Genomic DNA, 16193 nt, shown 5'->3' on the forward strand with positions numbered 1-16193 from the left:
TCAGTCCCGGAGTGGACGAGGATCGTTGGAACAATCGTTACTCATTATACAGAGGGTGGTTTTTATACAGAGGGTTTTGGTTTAACAGGTGTTCCAGGTGAACTTTATTATCTTATGAAACACACCTGGCTGAACCTCCAGCACATGTGTCCATCCTCTTAACAAAGTACTGGGTTGATTCCACTATGAACCACTTTAATAAGCAGTGTGTGGGCCAGAGAAGTGGTTCTCAACGTGGGGTCGACTCCACGGACCCCCAGGTTAGTCTTTACGGAGGTTTAGATCAGATAACTTTGCGACTCCCCTTGTGGATGAGTGTGACTGTTTGAGTGTGAAGCAAAGCATTGTTGAGAGAATATCCGTGTTCAGTGAAACACCCTGTGGGTAAATAAAGGTCCAAAAACAAACGACTGTTCAGCAGGGAGGGGATCTGGGGGGAGATGAACCTCCATGCATGTTACGCTCTCCCGGCGATCGATCGGGTGAAAAGAGGCGGTTGGCGACTCCACGTGTATCGGAGCCGGAGGAGGCATGTGGTCTACACCCTCCCCAGACCGACAGTAGAGCAGTGCAATGACTAGGAGGGAATTGGCATAATGACAAAATTGGGGGATGGGAGAAAAGCATGAAAAGGGCACACGCACACAAGAAAAAGGATCTGCAGTTGTGCCGGAGTCTTTACAGTCACTATTTTACCAGCCAGAAGGATTTTTCAACTTTACATCCAACGTGGTTAGTGCAGTAGCATACCGTAGATAAACTTACTAGAGAGAGAGCCCAAATCTACCAGCATTTGTCTCATGAGACAGCTGAAATCTACCAGCATTTGTCTCATGAGACAGCTGAAATCTACCAGCATCATGAGACAGCCGAAATCTACCAGCATTTGTCTCATAAAACAGCTGAAATCTACCAGCTTAACCCCTCATCCTGCTGATCACAACAAATAGTCTTCCACCAGCATCCCAGAGACCTTTTCTAACTCGACAACACCCCAGTAGATCTCCCGTTGCACGGTTTAACACAATAGCTGACAGGAAACACACCCGGGTGCCGAGCCGTTCCCCCGGCGACGCCGTCCGAGGAGAGAAGTGTCTCTGACCCTGCCGACTCTTCCCCCCCCCCCCCCCCCCCCTCAGGAACGTACTGCCAGCAGCGGGAGGTGGAGGCCATCACCGAGGGGGTGGAGGAGGACGAGGGCTGCTGCTGCTGCGAGCCGGGCCACCTCCCCCACGTCCTGTCCTTCAACGCGGCCTTCGGCCAGCGCTGGCTGGCCTGGGAGGTGCTCGTCACCAAGTACGTCCTGGAGGGCTACAGCATCACGGACAACAGCGCCGCCTCCATGCTGCAAGTGTTCGACCTCCGGCGCATTCTCACCACCTACTACGTCAAGGTCAGTGAGACGCCCTCCCGCGCCCTGTGTAGTGTACCGACTTAACCCTTTCACTACCACACTATACCAAACGGTTAACCCTTTCACTACCACACTTAACCGTCTGTAGTGTGGCAGTGAAAGGGTTAAGTGTGGTAGTGAAAGGGTTAACCTTCTGTAGTGTGGTGGTGAAAGGGTTAAAGCGCTGGGTGTGGTGTATCTCTCGGCAGCGCATAGGAAACCGTGTTCAACTCTTAAGGTCCTTGGTGTTGATGCTTTTGAAGTTGCGATGATGAAATGACATTATACACTGTATTGTGGATGTTGTATCAGGATGGGTGTTAATTGTCATTGTTTCAACTGAAATCAAATTTATAACACAGCTTAAAGGTGCAGTAAGTGGTGTATTCTTGTTCAAATAAGTGTTATTAAATAGCTCTACATTCCAACAGCCATCACGGAGTGTTTGGTCAGTAACACCCAGTCCCTGTTTAGTCCCGAAACACACAAAATACATGTTCTGGTATCCCTTCCCACTTTATCCAATCAGGAGAGAGAACCCTAGATATGTTTACTTATTTAAAATAATTGCTTACTGCACTGGTATATTATTTTACTTGTTTCAAGGACATTGTTTGCTTGAAACTAGTTTTTATTTCTTATTTTTGTCGAGACTATTTTTGCAGTGTGTAGTTCTCTCTCCTGATTGGATAAAGTGGGAACAGGATACCAGGAAATGTATTTTGTGTTTACTGCAGAGCAGAGGGACTGAGAGACTCATGTTACTGACCAGACACTGTATCAGTAATGGGAGTGTAGAGCTATTTTAACCACTTGTAGACTACTTGTTTTAACTTACAGCTCCTTTTTTAAAGTTTGAAGAGAGAGAGCCTGAAAAAGACAAATCAACCTCCTAAATCGAAAGTCACTCGTGAATTTCTCAATCAAATAATCAATTTACATTTAGATGGAGATTTTAGATATTTAAATTTCCTGGGAAATCGTCTCGGAGTCTGGTCACGATAATGGTATAATCCAAGTAACACACAAAAGTGCATGCGTGACAGGATCATACCAATAAATAAATAAAAATGGGGGGTTCTAAAAACCTGCACTCTCCCCTCCCCCGTATTCAGGGTATAATCTACTATGTGATCGCCTCGTCCAAACTGGAGGAGTGGCTGGCTAACGAGACCATGAAGGACGGCCTGCGGGCCTGTGGCGAGAGGAACTACGTGGACCTGGACCCGACCTTTAACCCCAACATCGACGAGGACTACGACCACCGGCTCGCAGGCATCTCCAGGGACAGCTTCTGTGGGGTCTACCTGAGCTGGATCCAGTACTGCAACTCCAGGAGAGCCAAGGTGGGCTGGCTGTCTGCAGCACGGCTTCTAAACAAGTTCTAGTTACTGCAGGCTTTATACTAGTTAGTTATAGTTACTAGATATTCAGATTCCTTTAATGAGCCATATGTGTAAACACATTGGTAATTGTTTTGGCAATTACAATGTATGCATGTTTACATAATTTTTTTTTCACATAACAGCAACAACAGACACAGGACAAAGACAGTGCAGTGAGGATTAATCATTTGAATAAATATATATATAAAGTGTATATATGTGGCTTTATACTACCGGTAGTTAGTTATAGTTACTACAGGCTTTATACTAGTTAGTTATAGTTACTACAGGGGGCTTTATACTTGTTAGTTATAATTACTACAGCTGGCTTTATACTAGTTAGTTATAGTTAGTTACTACAGGCTTTATATTAGTTAGTTATAGTTCACTTCTGGGAGAGGGAGATGTGACTGATGCAGTTGGGTAGCAAAAAAGGCATTTTGAATAATTTTACTAATAATAATAAGCTTGTACACACACAACTATTGTATTATATGTTATATTATAGTTTATCCAAATATTCGAACACTCCGTTTGATACCAAGGGAGATTTTAATTTTATATATATATGGTTTTCTATTTGTAATGCCCCTGAGATAATATTTTCATAGATAGTTTACAATAACTGAGTTGTGTTTTCCTCTCTGCAGCCATTGGACAGCGAGAAGGACTCTGCCCTGGTGCTGCTCTGCTTCGGCCTGTGTGTTCTGGGGCGCAGAGCTCTGGGCACGGCTGCTCATCACATGTCCAGGTCGGTTTTCAATTCTCATTATATCCACCATATTCACACGGCAGTCATTTTGCCCTTATGTCACGCTGAGGTCGGGTTCGGGGGGGGGGGGGGAACCCTGAGTGTGACGTAAGAGAGAAGGACGGCCGCCCTGTGAACACGGGTCAATAACTTCACTTTTATGCCGCCTTCCAAGGACTCCCGAGACTCGAGTAGGTCAAAGAAACCAGATACATGACGGTACAATAAAAGCTCATTTCCCTAATCATTCAAAAGGCTTTACTCGATTCTGAATATTTAACAGTTTCAATACTCATTTCCCGCAATATCGATATTTAATTATTCATAAAAATAAAAAATAATATATATATATATATATTTTTTTTGTATAAGGAAGTTGCATTGTTCATTTCAATACCTGTAATAGTACAGTAGTCCACACACACACATGTGCATTCAGTTAAGTTGGAATATGACTGTAATACAAACAGTTCAGTTTGTCAGGTACATGCAACACAGATTACAGTGTTTACTTAATTTCTAAGATTATATCATTTAGTTATTTTTAAATGTGTGATCTAAAGATAAACAAAGGGTTTTAAAAGTGTTATATTTATCTTTTCTTATAGTACTAGAGAGAAGCTGAGGAGAATCAACCAGCAACAAAAGCAACATTTATTAAAAAAATATATATATATTTTTTTAACATTTTAAGATTGAACCTTTTTCCCCGTGGTATCGAATATCGATACTTTTCAAGGTATCGTATTGAAGTTCGAAATTCCAGTATCGTGACAACACTACTCTCACTGCCTCTCTAGCCTGGGAGTCGGATGCTTCTGTGATGTGCTAAATCTCCGTTCCCTAGGCCCCTTTTTTGCAAACGGTCTGTTTTCCCAAGTGACATTGCAGGCGCACCCTCTCCACCGCAGCGCTACCGTTCCCTGTCAAACAGGATGTCTAGCTCAGCGACGTCCAGTGAATCATCATCATCATCCCTGCCCTGTTTAGCAACAGCTACGCAGTATATATACCACCCTGTATTCATGGCTCCCTTCATCAGCTGCTCTCTGTACTCCGTCTTGAGCCTGAGCCTCTGTCGACGATACCGCTGCTCGCGCGTCATCAAGGTGCGCCGGGTGCCACTAATGACGAGTCATCGTGGCTCGGATAGTGGGGGCGTGACGCGTTGTATATAGGCAGTGACACCCTGTATTCATCATGGCTCACTTCATCAGATGCGCTCTGCTTTGAAACCTGAGACTCTGTTGATCACAGAATAAACCTACCAGACAATCTTTATTTCAACCGTTTTACATCACACTGTAGTGTATTTATAAGCAACACTTTATTGTCCACAATGTGAGAGAATCTGCCTTCGGTTTCACCATAAAATCAATGCCAACAACACAACGATGAATATATCAAATATAAAAAAAAAAAAAAAAAAAAAAAAAGGGAGAAATCTCAGCAATGCTAAGATTCATAAAATACAATAATACAAGTGTTTGGTAGATAGACCTATAACAAGAAAGAAACTGAGCAACGTCAGTTTAGTGCATATAGCATGTTTACTCTGTAGCCTATACGTTTAATGTCATGGTGTTGATTGAATGATGGACGATATGCCCTCCTGTCTCCATCCCCGTCTCTCTTTGCTCCACAGCAACCTGGAGTCTTTCCTGTACGGCTTACACGCGTTGTTCAAGGGAGACTTCCGCATCTCTTCGGTTCGCGACGAGTGGATCTTCGCAGACATGGAGCTCCTGAGGAAGGTCGTCGTGCCCGGCATCCGAATGTCCCTCAAATTGCACCAGGTGAGGCCCTCCCCCACCCCGCGCGCGTGCGTGAGAGATGATGCACTGTAGAGGTTTGAGAAATGTCTCGCAACAGGAATCCCTTGGAAATGCTGCTAGCTTTGGCCATCACCTGGTCACGGTGTCATCAGGGAGGGGAGGACATGTATACCATGTAGTGGTGATATCACGGTGTCATCAGGGAGGGGAGGACATGTATACCATGTATAGTGGTGATATCACAGTGTCATCAGGGAGGGGAGGACATGTATACCATGTATAGTGGTGATATCACAGTGTCATCAGGGAGGGGAGGACATGTATACCATGTATAGTGGTGATATCACGGTGTCATCAGGGAGGAGAGGACGTATACCGGTATACCATGTAGTGGTGATATCACAGTGTCATCAGGGAGGGGAGGACATGTATACCATGTAGTGGTGATATCACAGTGTCATCAGGGAGGGGAGGACATATATCCCATGTAGTGGTGATATCACGGTGTCATCAGGGAGGGGAGGACATGTATACCATGTAGTGGTGATATGAGTTTGGGTCCCCAGGATTCTCAAAGGAGATGGTGCTGAGGCTCAACTAGGGGGTGATTCCATGGGGGGCGGGGGGGGGTGTCCGCAAGCCAAAGACATTTGCAATATCGAAAGCCATTTGCTGTAATTTCCTGCAACTTAAAAACATAATTTCAATAAAATAGCAAACTCAACGGTGAGTTCCAAATAAGTTTAGTTCCAAATAAGTTATTTATAAAGTACAATGTATAAGGTTGCACAATAGTTTAACATTTAACACAAGAACACATGCATACATACACACACACGCACGCACACACAGTGGACAGAGCAATCATGTATTAGACAATGATGTGTCTGTTTCTAAGCTGGCTTAAACACATGGTGGCACTGGCATGTTGTCATAGTGGTGCTGCGCCCCTAATACCATTGTTTATGTTATGGAAAGCCCTGCTTGTCACATCCTCTCTCTCTATATCTCTCTATATATATCTCTCTCTCTATAGGGAGGTGTAGTCTGACGTCACTGGTTGTTCCACCTGTATAGGGATTTATCATTGGGAAAATGGATTATCGGCTATTGTAACAATTCTGCCGCATGGAAATTGAAAATCTTTCCATTTTGCACAAAATGAGTTCCCTTCTATCACTAACATTATTGTTTAAGCATTTTTGGTTGAAATAAAATTTGGCGATTTTCTTTTTTTTTATGATTTTTTTTTTATGAATAATTGCGAATATTTTCATGTTGAGCTATAGATTGTGGATGAATAAGCACAGAAAGGTACACCATGCCAATGTTAATGCTTTATTTGTTTTAAACGAGACGATTTAGAAATGGTCAATGGGGAAATACATTGCGTTGGACAGAGGGTGGAACACTAAAAACAGCAATGACGTAACCACTACACCTCCCTATATCTCTCTATATCTCTATCTCTCTCTCTCTATATCTCTATCTCTCTATATATTTATATATATATATATATAATTAGATTATAATAACAATAAATCCTAAAAGCTCTTTTTTAATCCTCACCCCTCTGTTTCCTCAGGACCACTTCACGTCTCCGGATGAGTATGACGAGCCGGCGGTCCTGTTCGAGGCCATCTCCTCCCACCAGCAGAACCTGGTCATCGCTCACGAGGGCGACCCGGCCTGGAGGAGCGCCGTGCTGTCCAACTCCCCCTCGCTGCTCGCCCTGCGGCACGTCCTGGACGAGGGCACCAACGAGTACAAGATCATCATGCTCAATCGACGATACCTCAGCTTCCGTGTCATCAAGGTGCGCCGCGCGGATTGATGATGATGATAACCCTACTAACCACACACCTCAGTACCTACTCAGACAGAAGCTACTAACTCTACTACCCACACACCTCAGTACCTACTCAGACAGAAGCTACTAACTCTACTAACCACACACCTCAGTACCTACTCAGACAGAAGCTACTAACCCTACAACCCACACTTTAGTACCTACTCAGACAGAAGCTACTAACCCTACAACCCACACTTTAGTACCTACTCAGACAGAAGCTACTAACTCTACTACCCACCTCAGTACCTACTCAGACAGAAGCTACTAACTCTACTACCCACACACCTCAGTACCTACTCAGACAGAAGCTACTAACTCTACTACCCACACCTCAGTACCTACTCAGACAGAAGCTACTAACTCTACTACCCACACACCTCAGTACCTACTCAGACAGAAGCTACTAACTCTACAACCCACACTTTAGTACCTACTCAGACAGAAGCTACTAACTCTACTACCCACACCTCAGTACCTACTCAGACAGAAGCTACTAACTCTACTACCCACCTCAGTACCTACTCAGACAGAAGCTACTAACTCTACTACCCACCTCAGTACCTACTCAGACAGAAGCTACTAACCCTACTACCCACACTTTAGTACCTACTCAGACAGAAGCTACTAACCCTACTACCCACACACCTCAGTACCTACTCAGACAGAAGCTACTAACTCTACTACCCACACTTTAGTACCTACTCAGACAGAAGCTACTAACCCTACTACCCACACTTTAGTACCTACTCAGACAGAAGCTACTAACTCTACTACCCACCTCAGTACCTACTCAGACAGAAGCTACTAACTCTACTACCACACACTTTAGTACCTACTCAGACAGAAGCTACTAACTCTACTACCCACACTTTAGTACCTACTCAGACAGAAGCTACTAACTCTACTACCCACACTTTAGTACCTACTCAGACAGAAGCTACTAACCCATACTACCCACACCTCAGTACCTACTCAGACAGAAGCTACTAACCCTACTACCCACACACCTCAGTACCTACTCAGACAGAAGCTACTAACCCTACTACCCACACACCTCAGTACCTACTCAGACAGGAGCTACTAACCCTGCTACCCACACACTTTATTCTTTAGACCCTACTCTTCAGATAGAGGCGAGAGGGGAGGCGAGAGGCTGAAGCAGGGAGAAAAGATCCTACATCATCAATCGCAGGGAGAAAGAAGCCAGCTTGAGCTAGATAGCGGTCCAGAGGGAGGCAAAAAAAAGTAGCCTAGGGCTGATAAATATCATGATATTCAGAAGGAGCTTTTTCAATAATGATATCACATTAACCACTTACGATTGATAATCATTTTGCATTTTACTTTGGTGATTGACTGATGGTTGCCCCTCCTCCTCCTGCAGGTCAATAAGGAGTGCGTGCGCGGCCTGTGGGCGGGGCAGCAGCAGGAGCTGGTGTTCCTCCGGAACAGGAACCCGGAGCGCGGCAGCATCCAGAACGCCAAGCAGGCGCTGAGGAACATGATCAACTCGTCGTGCGACCAGCCCATCGGCTACCCCATCTACGTGTCGCCGCTCACCACCTCCTACTGCAACACCCACCCGCAGCTCGGCCACGTGCTGGGCGGCCCCATCAGCATCAACAACATACGCAACTTCGTGGTCAGCACCTGGCACAGGTCCGTGTGTGGCTCGTGCTTTCATGCTGTGCAGCGGTAGTCGTTACTGTCTGTGTGCGTGTCCCGTTTGTGTTTTTGTATGTCCTGTTTGTGTTTATGTGTGTGGGTGTGTTTCCTGTTTGTGTTTTTGCGTGTAAATGGTAAATGGCTGCTTTTTTATATAGCTCTTTTATCCAAAGCGCTTTACAATTTGTTCCTCACATTTTACCCGTTCACTCACACATTCATTCGCACACCGACGGCGGAGGCGACCATGCAAGGTGCCGACCTGCTTATCGGGAGCAATTAGGGGTTAAGTGTCTTGCTCAGGGACACATAGACACGCTGCCCGGGGGGAGCAGGAATCGAACCGGGAACCTCTACCTCCCGAGCCACTGTCGCCCCAGTGTGTGTGTGTGTCCTGTTTGTGTTTTTGTGTGTGTGTCCTGTTTGTGTTTTTGTGTGTCCTGTTTGTGTTTTTGTGTGTGTGTCCTGTTTGTGTTTTAGTGTGTGTGTCCTGTTTGTGTTTTTGTGTGTCCTGTTTGTGTTTTTGTGTGTGTGTCCTGTTTGTGTTTTTGTGTGTGTATCCTGTTTGGGTTTTTCTGTGTGTGTGTATCCTTTTTGGGTATTTCTGTGTGTGTTCTGTTTGCGTTTTTGCGTGTGTGTGTCCTGTTTTTGTTTGTGTGTGTGTCCTGTTTGTGTTTTTGCGTGTGGGGGAATCGGACAAAAAATGTCTTTGAAAATTGTGAATGAAAAATATGTGGGATATTAATTGTTAACTTTTAAGTGGTACAAAATGCAGCAGATCAAAGAGACCACATCAATATTGAGCTAATGTAAAACGTAAATGAGAGCCATGAGGTTATGGTCCTTTGCGACAGTATCGACCACATACTGTATATTAGAGGATTAAAACGTTAAAAAAAATATTAAATTCATAATTCTCTATTTATTTACATTTCATTCGCACAGGTATAAAACATTTTGGGCAGCCCGGGTGTCGGGAGATGAAATAATATTATATATATTAAATATTTTTGTATTTAATCTTTTTTGCGGGGCTACCGGGAGCTTGGTGCGTCTGGCGAGAGCTTGTATGGAACACGCAAGAATTTTTATTAGCGTGCAGCCGCCAGTTCAGTGTCGCTATGTGTTTATTTATTTTTTTTTTGCTAGTATGGTCGTGAAATTGGTATTACATTTCTCTCTTAACTTTCAGCGCCACGCTTAATCCCCATCCCTGCCGCTAGAAGGCCATCTTAAAATAGTTATGTCCACGGTGTTTCACGATGTTTGCAGAGCTGTGTGTGTGTTCTGTATTATAGCTGTGGAGACACTGGTGTGGCTCATTTGACCGACACTACTTGTAGTTCAACATGGAAAAAAAGTTTGTTTCTACACACTGTAGTTTATTACACGCTAAACATCGCGCATTTCCAAGATAATCCAGTCTTTTTTCATAGATCGCGAGATAAAACGCGTTACACCCCTTCCTGACAGGGAGCGACGCGAGCGAGCGTGATTGCGAAAATGATTAAAATGTATTCGTTTCAATCAGACTATCCTGATCTGCCACGAGCGACAGCGAACTGAGCGGCGATGTCATTCCCCCCTCAAATATTCGCTTGCTGTGTCTCTAGTTGAGCGATTACGCGTCCGAGTCCCACCCCTAAACACTTTTTATTGGTCGAGAATCGCAGGCTGCTTTGCCCCCTGTTCCTGGTAACACACACACACACAGAGACACACTCGGACACGCGCTGCGCAGGGTTTCCGTTAGAAAAAATTGTTGCCGGCCTCAGTGTCCGGTAGATTTCAATCTACCGGTCAAATGAGAGACATTCCGGTCAGAGTTTATTGAGCTTAAAAACAATTGATAGGCAAAAGAATGACAACAAAACCCACCAGTGTGGAGACGCTAGGATTCGCGTGTTCGAATCCAGCTCTCCACATTGTTTTCAGTTTAGCTGGTCGTCCGCAGTAATACACATTGGCCGTATTACGGGGAGGGAAAACTGAAGGGTGGGGATTGAACGTTGTGAACAAGCGACTCCTACAAGTCGGTTGGTGCGCCTGCGCAGTAGAATCAGGAAGTGTCGGGGGCAGCGTGAGCCTCCCACGCGTTACTCCTCGACACTGAGAGATCGAGCTGCGCAGGTGAAAATATGCGACTGCTGTTACCTCAAGTACCGGAGGGGACTTGTGCTATGTATGACTTAGTCCACATTGCAGCCGGCTTGTGGGAGGCAAGAAACAGCGTTCGTGACAGGGGAGGGTTGAATTGGATGATACGAAATTGGGATGGGAGGAAATATAGAAAAATGGGAGAAAAAGTGGATAAAAAAAAAAAAAATGACAACAAAACAAAAGAATGACATCATCAAGGCATGTAGATTTATAATATTTTTACTTAAAACTAGGCTACTTTTGCGTATAAAGTCATTATATTCCAAATAAAATAAGTCCCGAGACTCGTGCTGCTGCCGACTTTAAATCAAATAGGTGTCTGTGGGCAGTCGCCCGACATTAATAAACAACAGTCTGTTATAATCACATTTTTATGAGCTAACGAATTCCGTTATATTGGACATTTGTATTAATTATATCAAGCGAAGAACTGAGAAATTTGGCAGAGAGAGACGGCAACATTATCGTGGGTCTGCGTGACGACTCTCTCTCTCTCCACCTCCCAATGACTTATTTGCGAGAGTATGGCGCTGCAGAGCAGCAGATTCAGCTGTTATTGGCTCTTTTCTGGGAACCGCACAACAGCGCCCCCCACCCAACATTGAATTGAAAATGGCTGAATTGGAGTACTGCTGGAGTACTGCATTGTGCTGCTGTTGCTCCGGCTCTGCAGCTTCACAAAAGTTTGCACACCCAGCACTAAGCTCTCGCTGACAACGTCGTTGTCATTATTAGAAGCAACGATGAAACAAATCATGTAATGATTGTTTCGTTCATCGCATAGGCTATTTAATTTTTGCCTATTTTAATACAATTCAAATAATCTAATTGTGCTTAGACTCAGGGAATTATTTTCACCGGACATTAAGACCGGAGAGATTAAATATGTCGGACTTCAACAGATTTTGCCGGTCAAATACCGGTAATTACCGGCTAACGGAAACGCTGGCGCCGCGTCATATCAGGACAGTGTCTCGCACGATTTCGTCTCCAGTTCGCTCGCTCGCTGCCTGTCAGGAACCGGTGTTATGTGCAATAAGCCCGACTCATTCTGGTTAATTCCCTGAACCCCCAAATACTCCCAAATCAAAGGTATATAACATGTACATATGTACCTTCACAAAACCATCATCGAAAATCCGATCGTTAGAAAAAGCCTCGTTTATGACCGGTAAAGTAAGCCACTGTGATCATTACATAAACATGTTTCACGTTCGGTAAAATAGACATAGGGGGTCCTTATCTTAGCCAGAAGGTAATCCAAAAAGAATAATTCCAATGATCCCATCGGCGATCGCGATTACTCGTTTATATGTAATTACACGTGTTTACGGGACACTATAGGTTTTGAGGCGATCAGATCTGCTAACGATTGCTTTGGAAGAGCTCCTCCCCCACAGAGCGAGCCTCGATAGTCCGGTGCATTCATTGACTATCCTGTTGCCTTTCTATCCGAGTTCAAAAGGTAGGCGATACTGCCACCTAGTGATATTCGATCAGCATTGCAATTCCAACGGATACAAACGACCCAGGGACTGCTAGAATGATCTAAAACCGTAATATTACGTGTTTGGTGCTCAACCGCTGGCGAGCAAACGCGTATTATTACTAGTGCTGTCAGGCGATTAAAAAAATGTATCTAATTAATTACAGGATTTGTAATTAATTAATCTAATTAATCGCATTTTAATCGCATAACCATTTTATGCCTGATATTCTATATTCTATGATCATATTTCAAATTGCATGTGTCCGGATGGCAGAATTCAGTACTGTATCTACAAAACCTTCTGTTTAATCATCTTCCATCTATTAATTTGCTTAGATTTTTCAGGTCTGGTCAATTTGAGCATGGTGTTATTCACAGTCAAAGATAAAAAAAAATTTATTGATATTCTCATTTGGTTCATTACAATTTACTCAAAATAAAATTTGCATTCAATCAATCACCGCGCAGATTGATTGATTGAATGAAAATGTTATCAACAGATTGCAGAATGGGTACAATACAGTACGGCTCAATACACACAATTGTTAAGGGGATGCAGACCAGAGAAAGACTTTCGTCTTGTTTACATCAGGGTCCCCCATTTTCAATTCGTAATGAATTGTAAGTAAGGGTGCAACTTGCACCGTGCAATCCATTCTTTGTGGATCTAGCCCACAGTATTTCTGACACTGGGAATACATTCCCTGAGATTCATAGATATCTCTAGAATCGGATACCAAGAACATGCAAATGGACCATATTAAAAAAAAATTAAATGTGTATTCTACATTCTTATGGAATGAATGAGATAAAAAAATATATATTATAAAAAAAAATTATATTTTTTTTCTTTTTGTAATTAATTTTGAGTTAATTTTCATAACGCGATAATTTGCTGTGTAATTAATTAATCTAATTAACGCGATAAACTGACAGCCCTAATTATTACATGATTGGCGCAGAATGAGTTAAGTGGTCTTAAAAAGGTCTTAAAAGGTCTTGAAAGGTCTTGAATGTAACTTGTTGAAACCTGCAGATTCCCTGTATAAGAAATCCACCAAGGACCCCCCTCTCTCCTGATTGACACATAAATGGCTATGGCTGCTTTTTTATATAGCGCTTTTATCCAAAGCGCTTTACAATTTGTTACTCACATTTTTACACGTCTCGAGCTCCGCCCTCTCCTCTCGGTCCTCCTACTCTGTTGGTCCCGCGGAGAGCGACAGGTGTGATTGCACGTTAAAGTCCTTCCTCTCCTCCCTGGCCAGGTTACGGAAGGGCTGCGGGGCGGGCTGTAACAGCGGAGGGAACATCGAGGACTCGGACGCAGGCGGGCTGTCCTGTGCCAGTGGGAATGGGACAGGGGTGAGTGACTCTCAACAGAGCTCAGTGTCCCAGGGTGGAATTCCTGGACCTGCCCCTCCCCTGGCCTACCAGCCACACTCTTTGGGTGAGAACTCTTCAAAAATAAAAACGATAAGAGGAATAATAATATAGTAATAATAATAATGATAGTGATACAAATAATAATAATATTTTTTAAAGATGAGAGAATTGGACTGCTCTCAAATCCCGCCCCTCTTTTCTCGATCCTCTGATCACAGCTGTTACTTCTCCCCCTTTCTCAGAGGGAAACGACAGTTGTGATTGGAGGATCAGGAAAAGAGGGCAGGGTTTGAGATGGGTGGGTCCATCATGCTCGGAGACGGTGAAGTGGTTAATAAGACTCTTCGTCTCTGCTGACCTTGGATCAGATCCCTCTCCTGTGTCTCCCCTGCTGTCTTGCCCTTTCAGCCTTCCTGGTGTCTCAGTAGAGTAGTAGAGAATACTAAACGTTTTAAACGCTGATTCATCATAGATTAAAGACGTGTATTTATTCATATGACCCCATATGGTCAGTGTTTTTTTATTACATTTTAATGCCTTCCTGCAGTTGATTGCCCCTTCAGTATTATATATATATATACAGTACCAGTCAAAAGTTTGGACACACTTTCTCATTGAACTGAATATATATATACTCAAGTAGTACTAATTTATAAATTTGATACCCAGTTTAATCACCTGTACAGTGAATATTAATACTGCACTGTTACATTTGGACTCTGGTTGGATGCCAAACTCCTTTTCGTTGTACTGTTGTATGACGACGATACATTTTAATCTAATATATATAAGTAAAGTCTGAGAAGAAGAACCATTGAACCATATTCACATGGCCGCCATTTTGCTCTCATGTCACGCTCAGGTTGGGATTCCTTTCCACCCTCAACTGTGTTAATATACAGTTAATATAGCCCAAGTCCATTTTTAAATGTTTTAAACAGCCATGTATTTTGGTGTGTGAATGTGACACATTACCTGAAAGCACTTAACCTCTACTCTCTTTAAATGTGAATGTTCACAATAGCAGCCATCATACTTGTGCTGTAATGACAGTAACGTCTAGCAGCCATCATAATTGTGCTGTAATGACAGTAACGTCTAGCAGCCATCATACTTGTGCTGTAATGACAATAACGTCTAGCAGCCATCATACTTGTGCTGTAATGACAGTAACGTCTAGCAGCCATCATACTTGTGCTGTAATGACAATAACATCTAGCAGCCATCATACTAACGTCTAGCAGCCATCATACTTGTGCTGTTATGACACTAACGTCTAGCAGCCATCATACTTGTGCTGTTATGACAGTAACGTCTAGCAGCCATCATACTTGTGCTGTTATGACACTAACGTCTAGCAGCCATCATACTTGTGCTGTAATGACAATAACGTCTAGCAGCCATCATACTTGTGCTGTAATGACAGTAACGTCTAGCAGCCATCATACTTGTGCTGTAATGACAGTAACGTCTAGCAGCCATCATACTTGTGCTGTAATGACAGTAACGTCTAGCAGCCATCATACTTGTGCTGTAAGGACAATAACGTCTAGCAGCCATCATACTTGTGCTGTAAAGACAATAACATCTAGCAGCCATCATACTTGTGCTGTAATGACAATAACGTCTAGCAGCCATCATACTTGTGCTGTTATGACAGTAACGTCTAGCAGCCATCATACTTGTGCTGTAATGACAATAACGTCTAGCAGCCATCATACTTGTGCTGTAAGGACAGTAACGTCTAGCAGCCATCATACTTGTGCTGTAATGACAATAACGTCTAGCAGCCATCATACTTGTGCTGTTATGACACTAACGTCTAGCAGCCATCATACTTGTGCTGTAATGACAATAACGTCTAGCAGCCATCATACTTGTGCTGTAATGACAGTAACGTCTAGCAGCCATCATACTTGTGCTGTAATGACAGTAACGTCTAGCAGCCATCATACTTGTGCTGTAATGACACTAACGTCTAGCAGCCATCATACTTGTGCTGTAATGACAGTAACGTCTAGCAGCCATCATACTTGTGCTGTAATGACAGTAACGTCTAGCAGCCATCATACTTGTGCTGTAATGACAGTAACGTCTAGCAGCCATCATACTTGTGCTGTAATGACAGTAACGTCTCGAACACGATGTTCAGTTCTCAAAGATACATTGTTTGTTTTACTCTAGTCTGTATTTATTAAGTAATTTTATTTATTGTGTGCGTGTAAAGAGAATGGGTACTTTGGGAATGTATTATTATAATCATTATCATTATTAGTAGTAGTATTATTATTATTATTATTATTATTATTATTATTATTATTATTATTATTATTATTA

General features: G+C 43.2%; 1 protein-coding gene across 2 annotated transcripts in view; it reads left to right on the forward strand.

Moving 5' to 3' along the window:
* Window positions 1-16193, forward strand: part of pcnx1 (pecanex 1) — a 109719-nt gene that overhangs the window by 83572 nt on the left and 9954 nt on the right. For both annotated transcript variants that reach the window (XM_084309587.1, XM_084309588.1), the window contains 7 exons: window positions 1140-1393; window positions 2509-2739; window positions 3429-3529; window positions 5175-5325; window positions 6890-7120; window positions 8541-8815; window positions 13739-13920. In XM_084309587.1, the coding sequence (XP_084165713.1) occupies window positions 1140-1393; window positions 2509-2739; window positions 3429-3529; window positions 5175-5325; window positions 6890-7120; window positions 8541-8815; window positions 13739-13920 (1425 nt within the window). The remainder of the gene's footprint in view (window positions 1-1139; window positions 1394-2508; window positions 2740-3428; window positions 3530-5174; window positions 5326-6889; window positions 7121-8540; window positions 8816-13738; window positions 13921-16193) is intronic.

The sequence above is a fragment of the Notolepis coatsorum genome (genome assembly GCF_963971535.1).
Source record: "Notolepis coatsorum genome assembly, chromosome: 3".
Lineage (NCBI taxonomy): Eukaryota > Metazoa > Chordata > Actinopteri > Aulopiformes > Paralepididae > Notolepis > Notolepis coatsorum.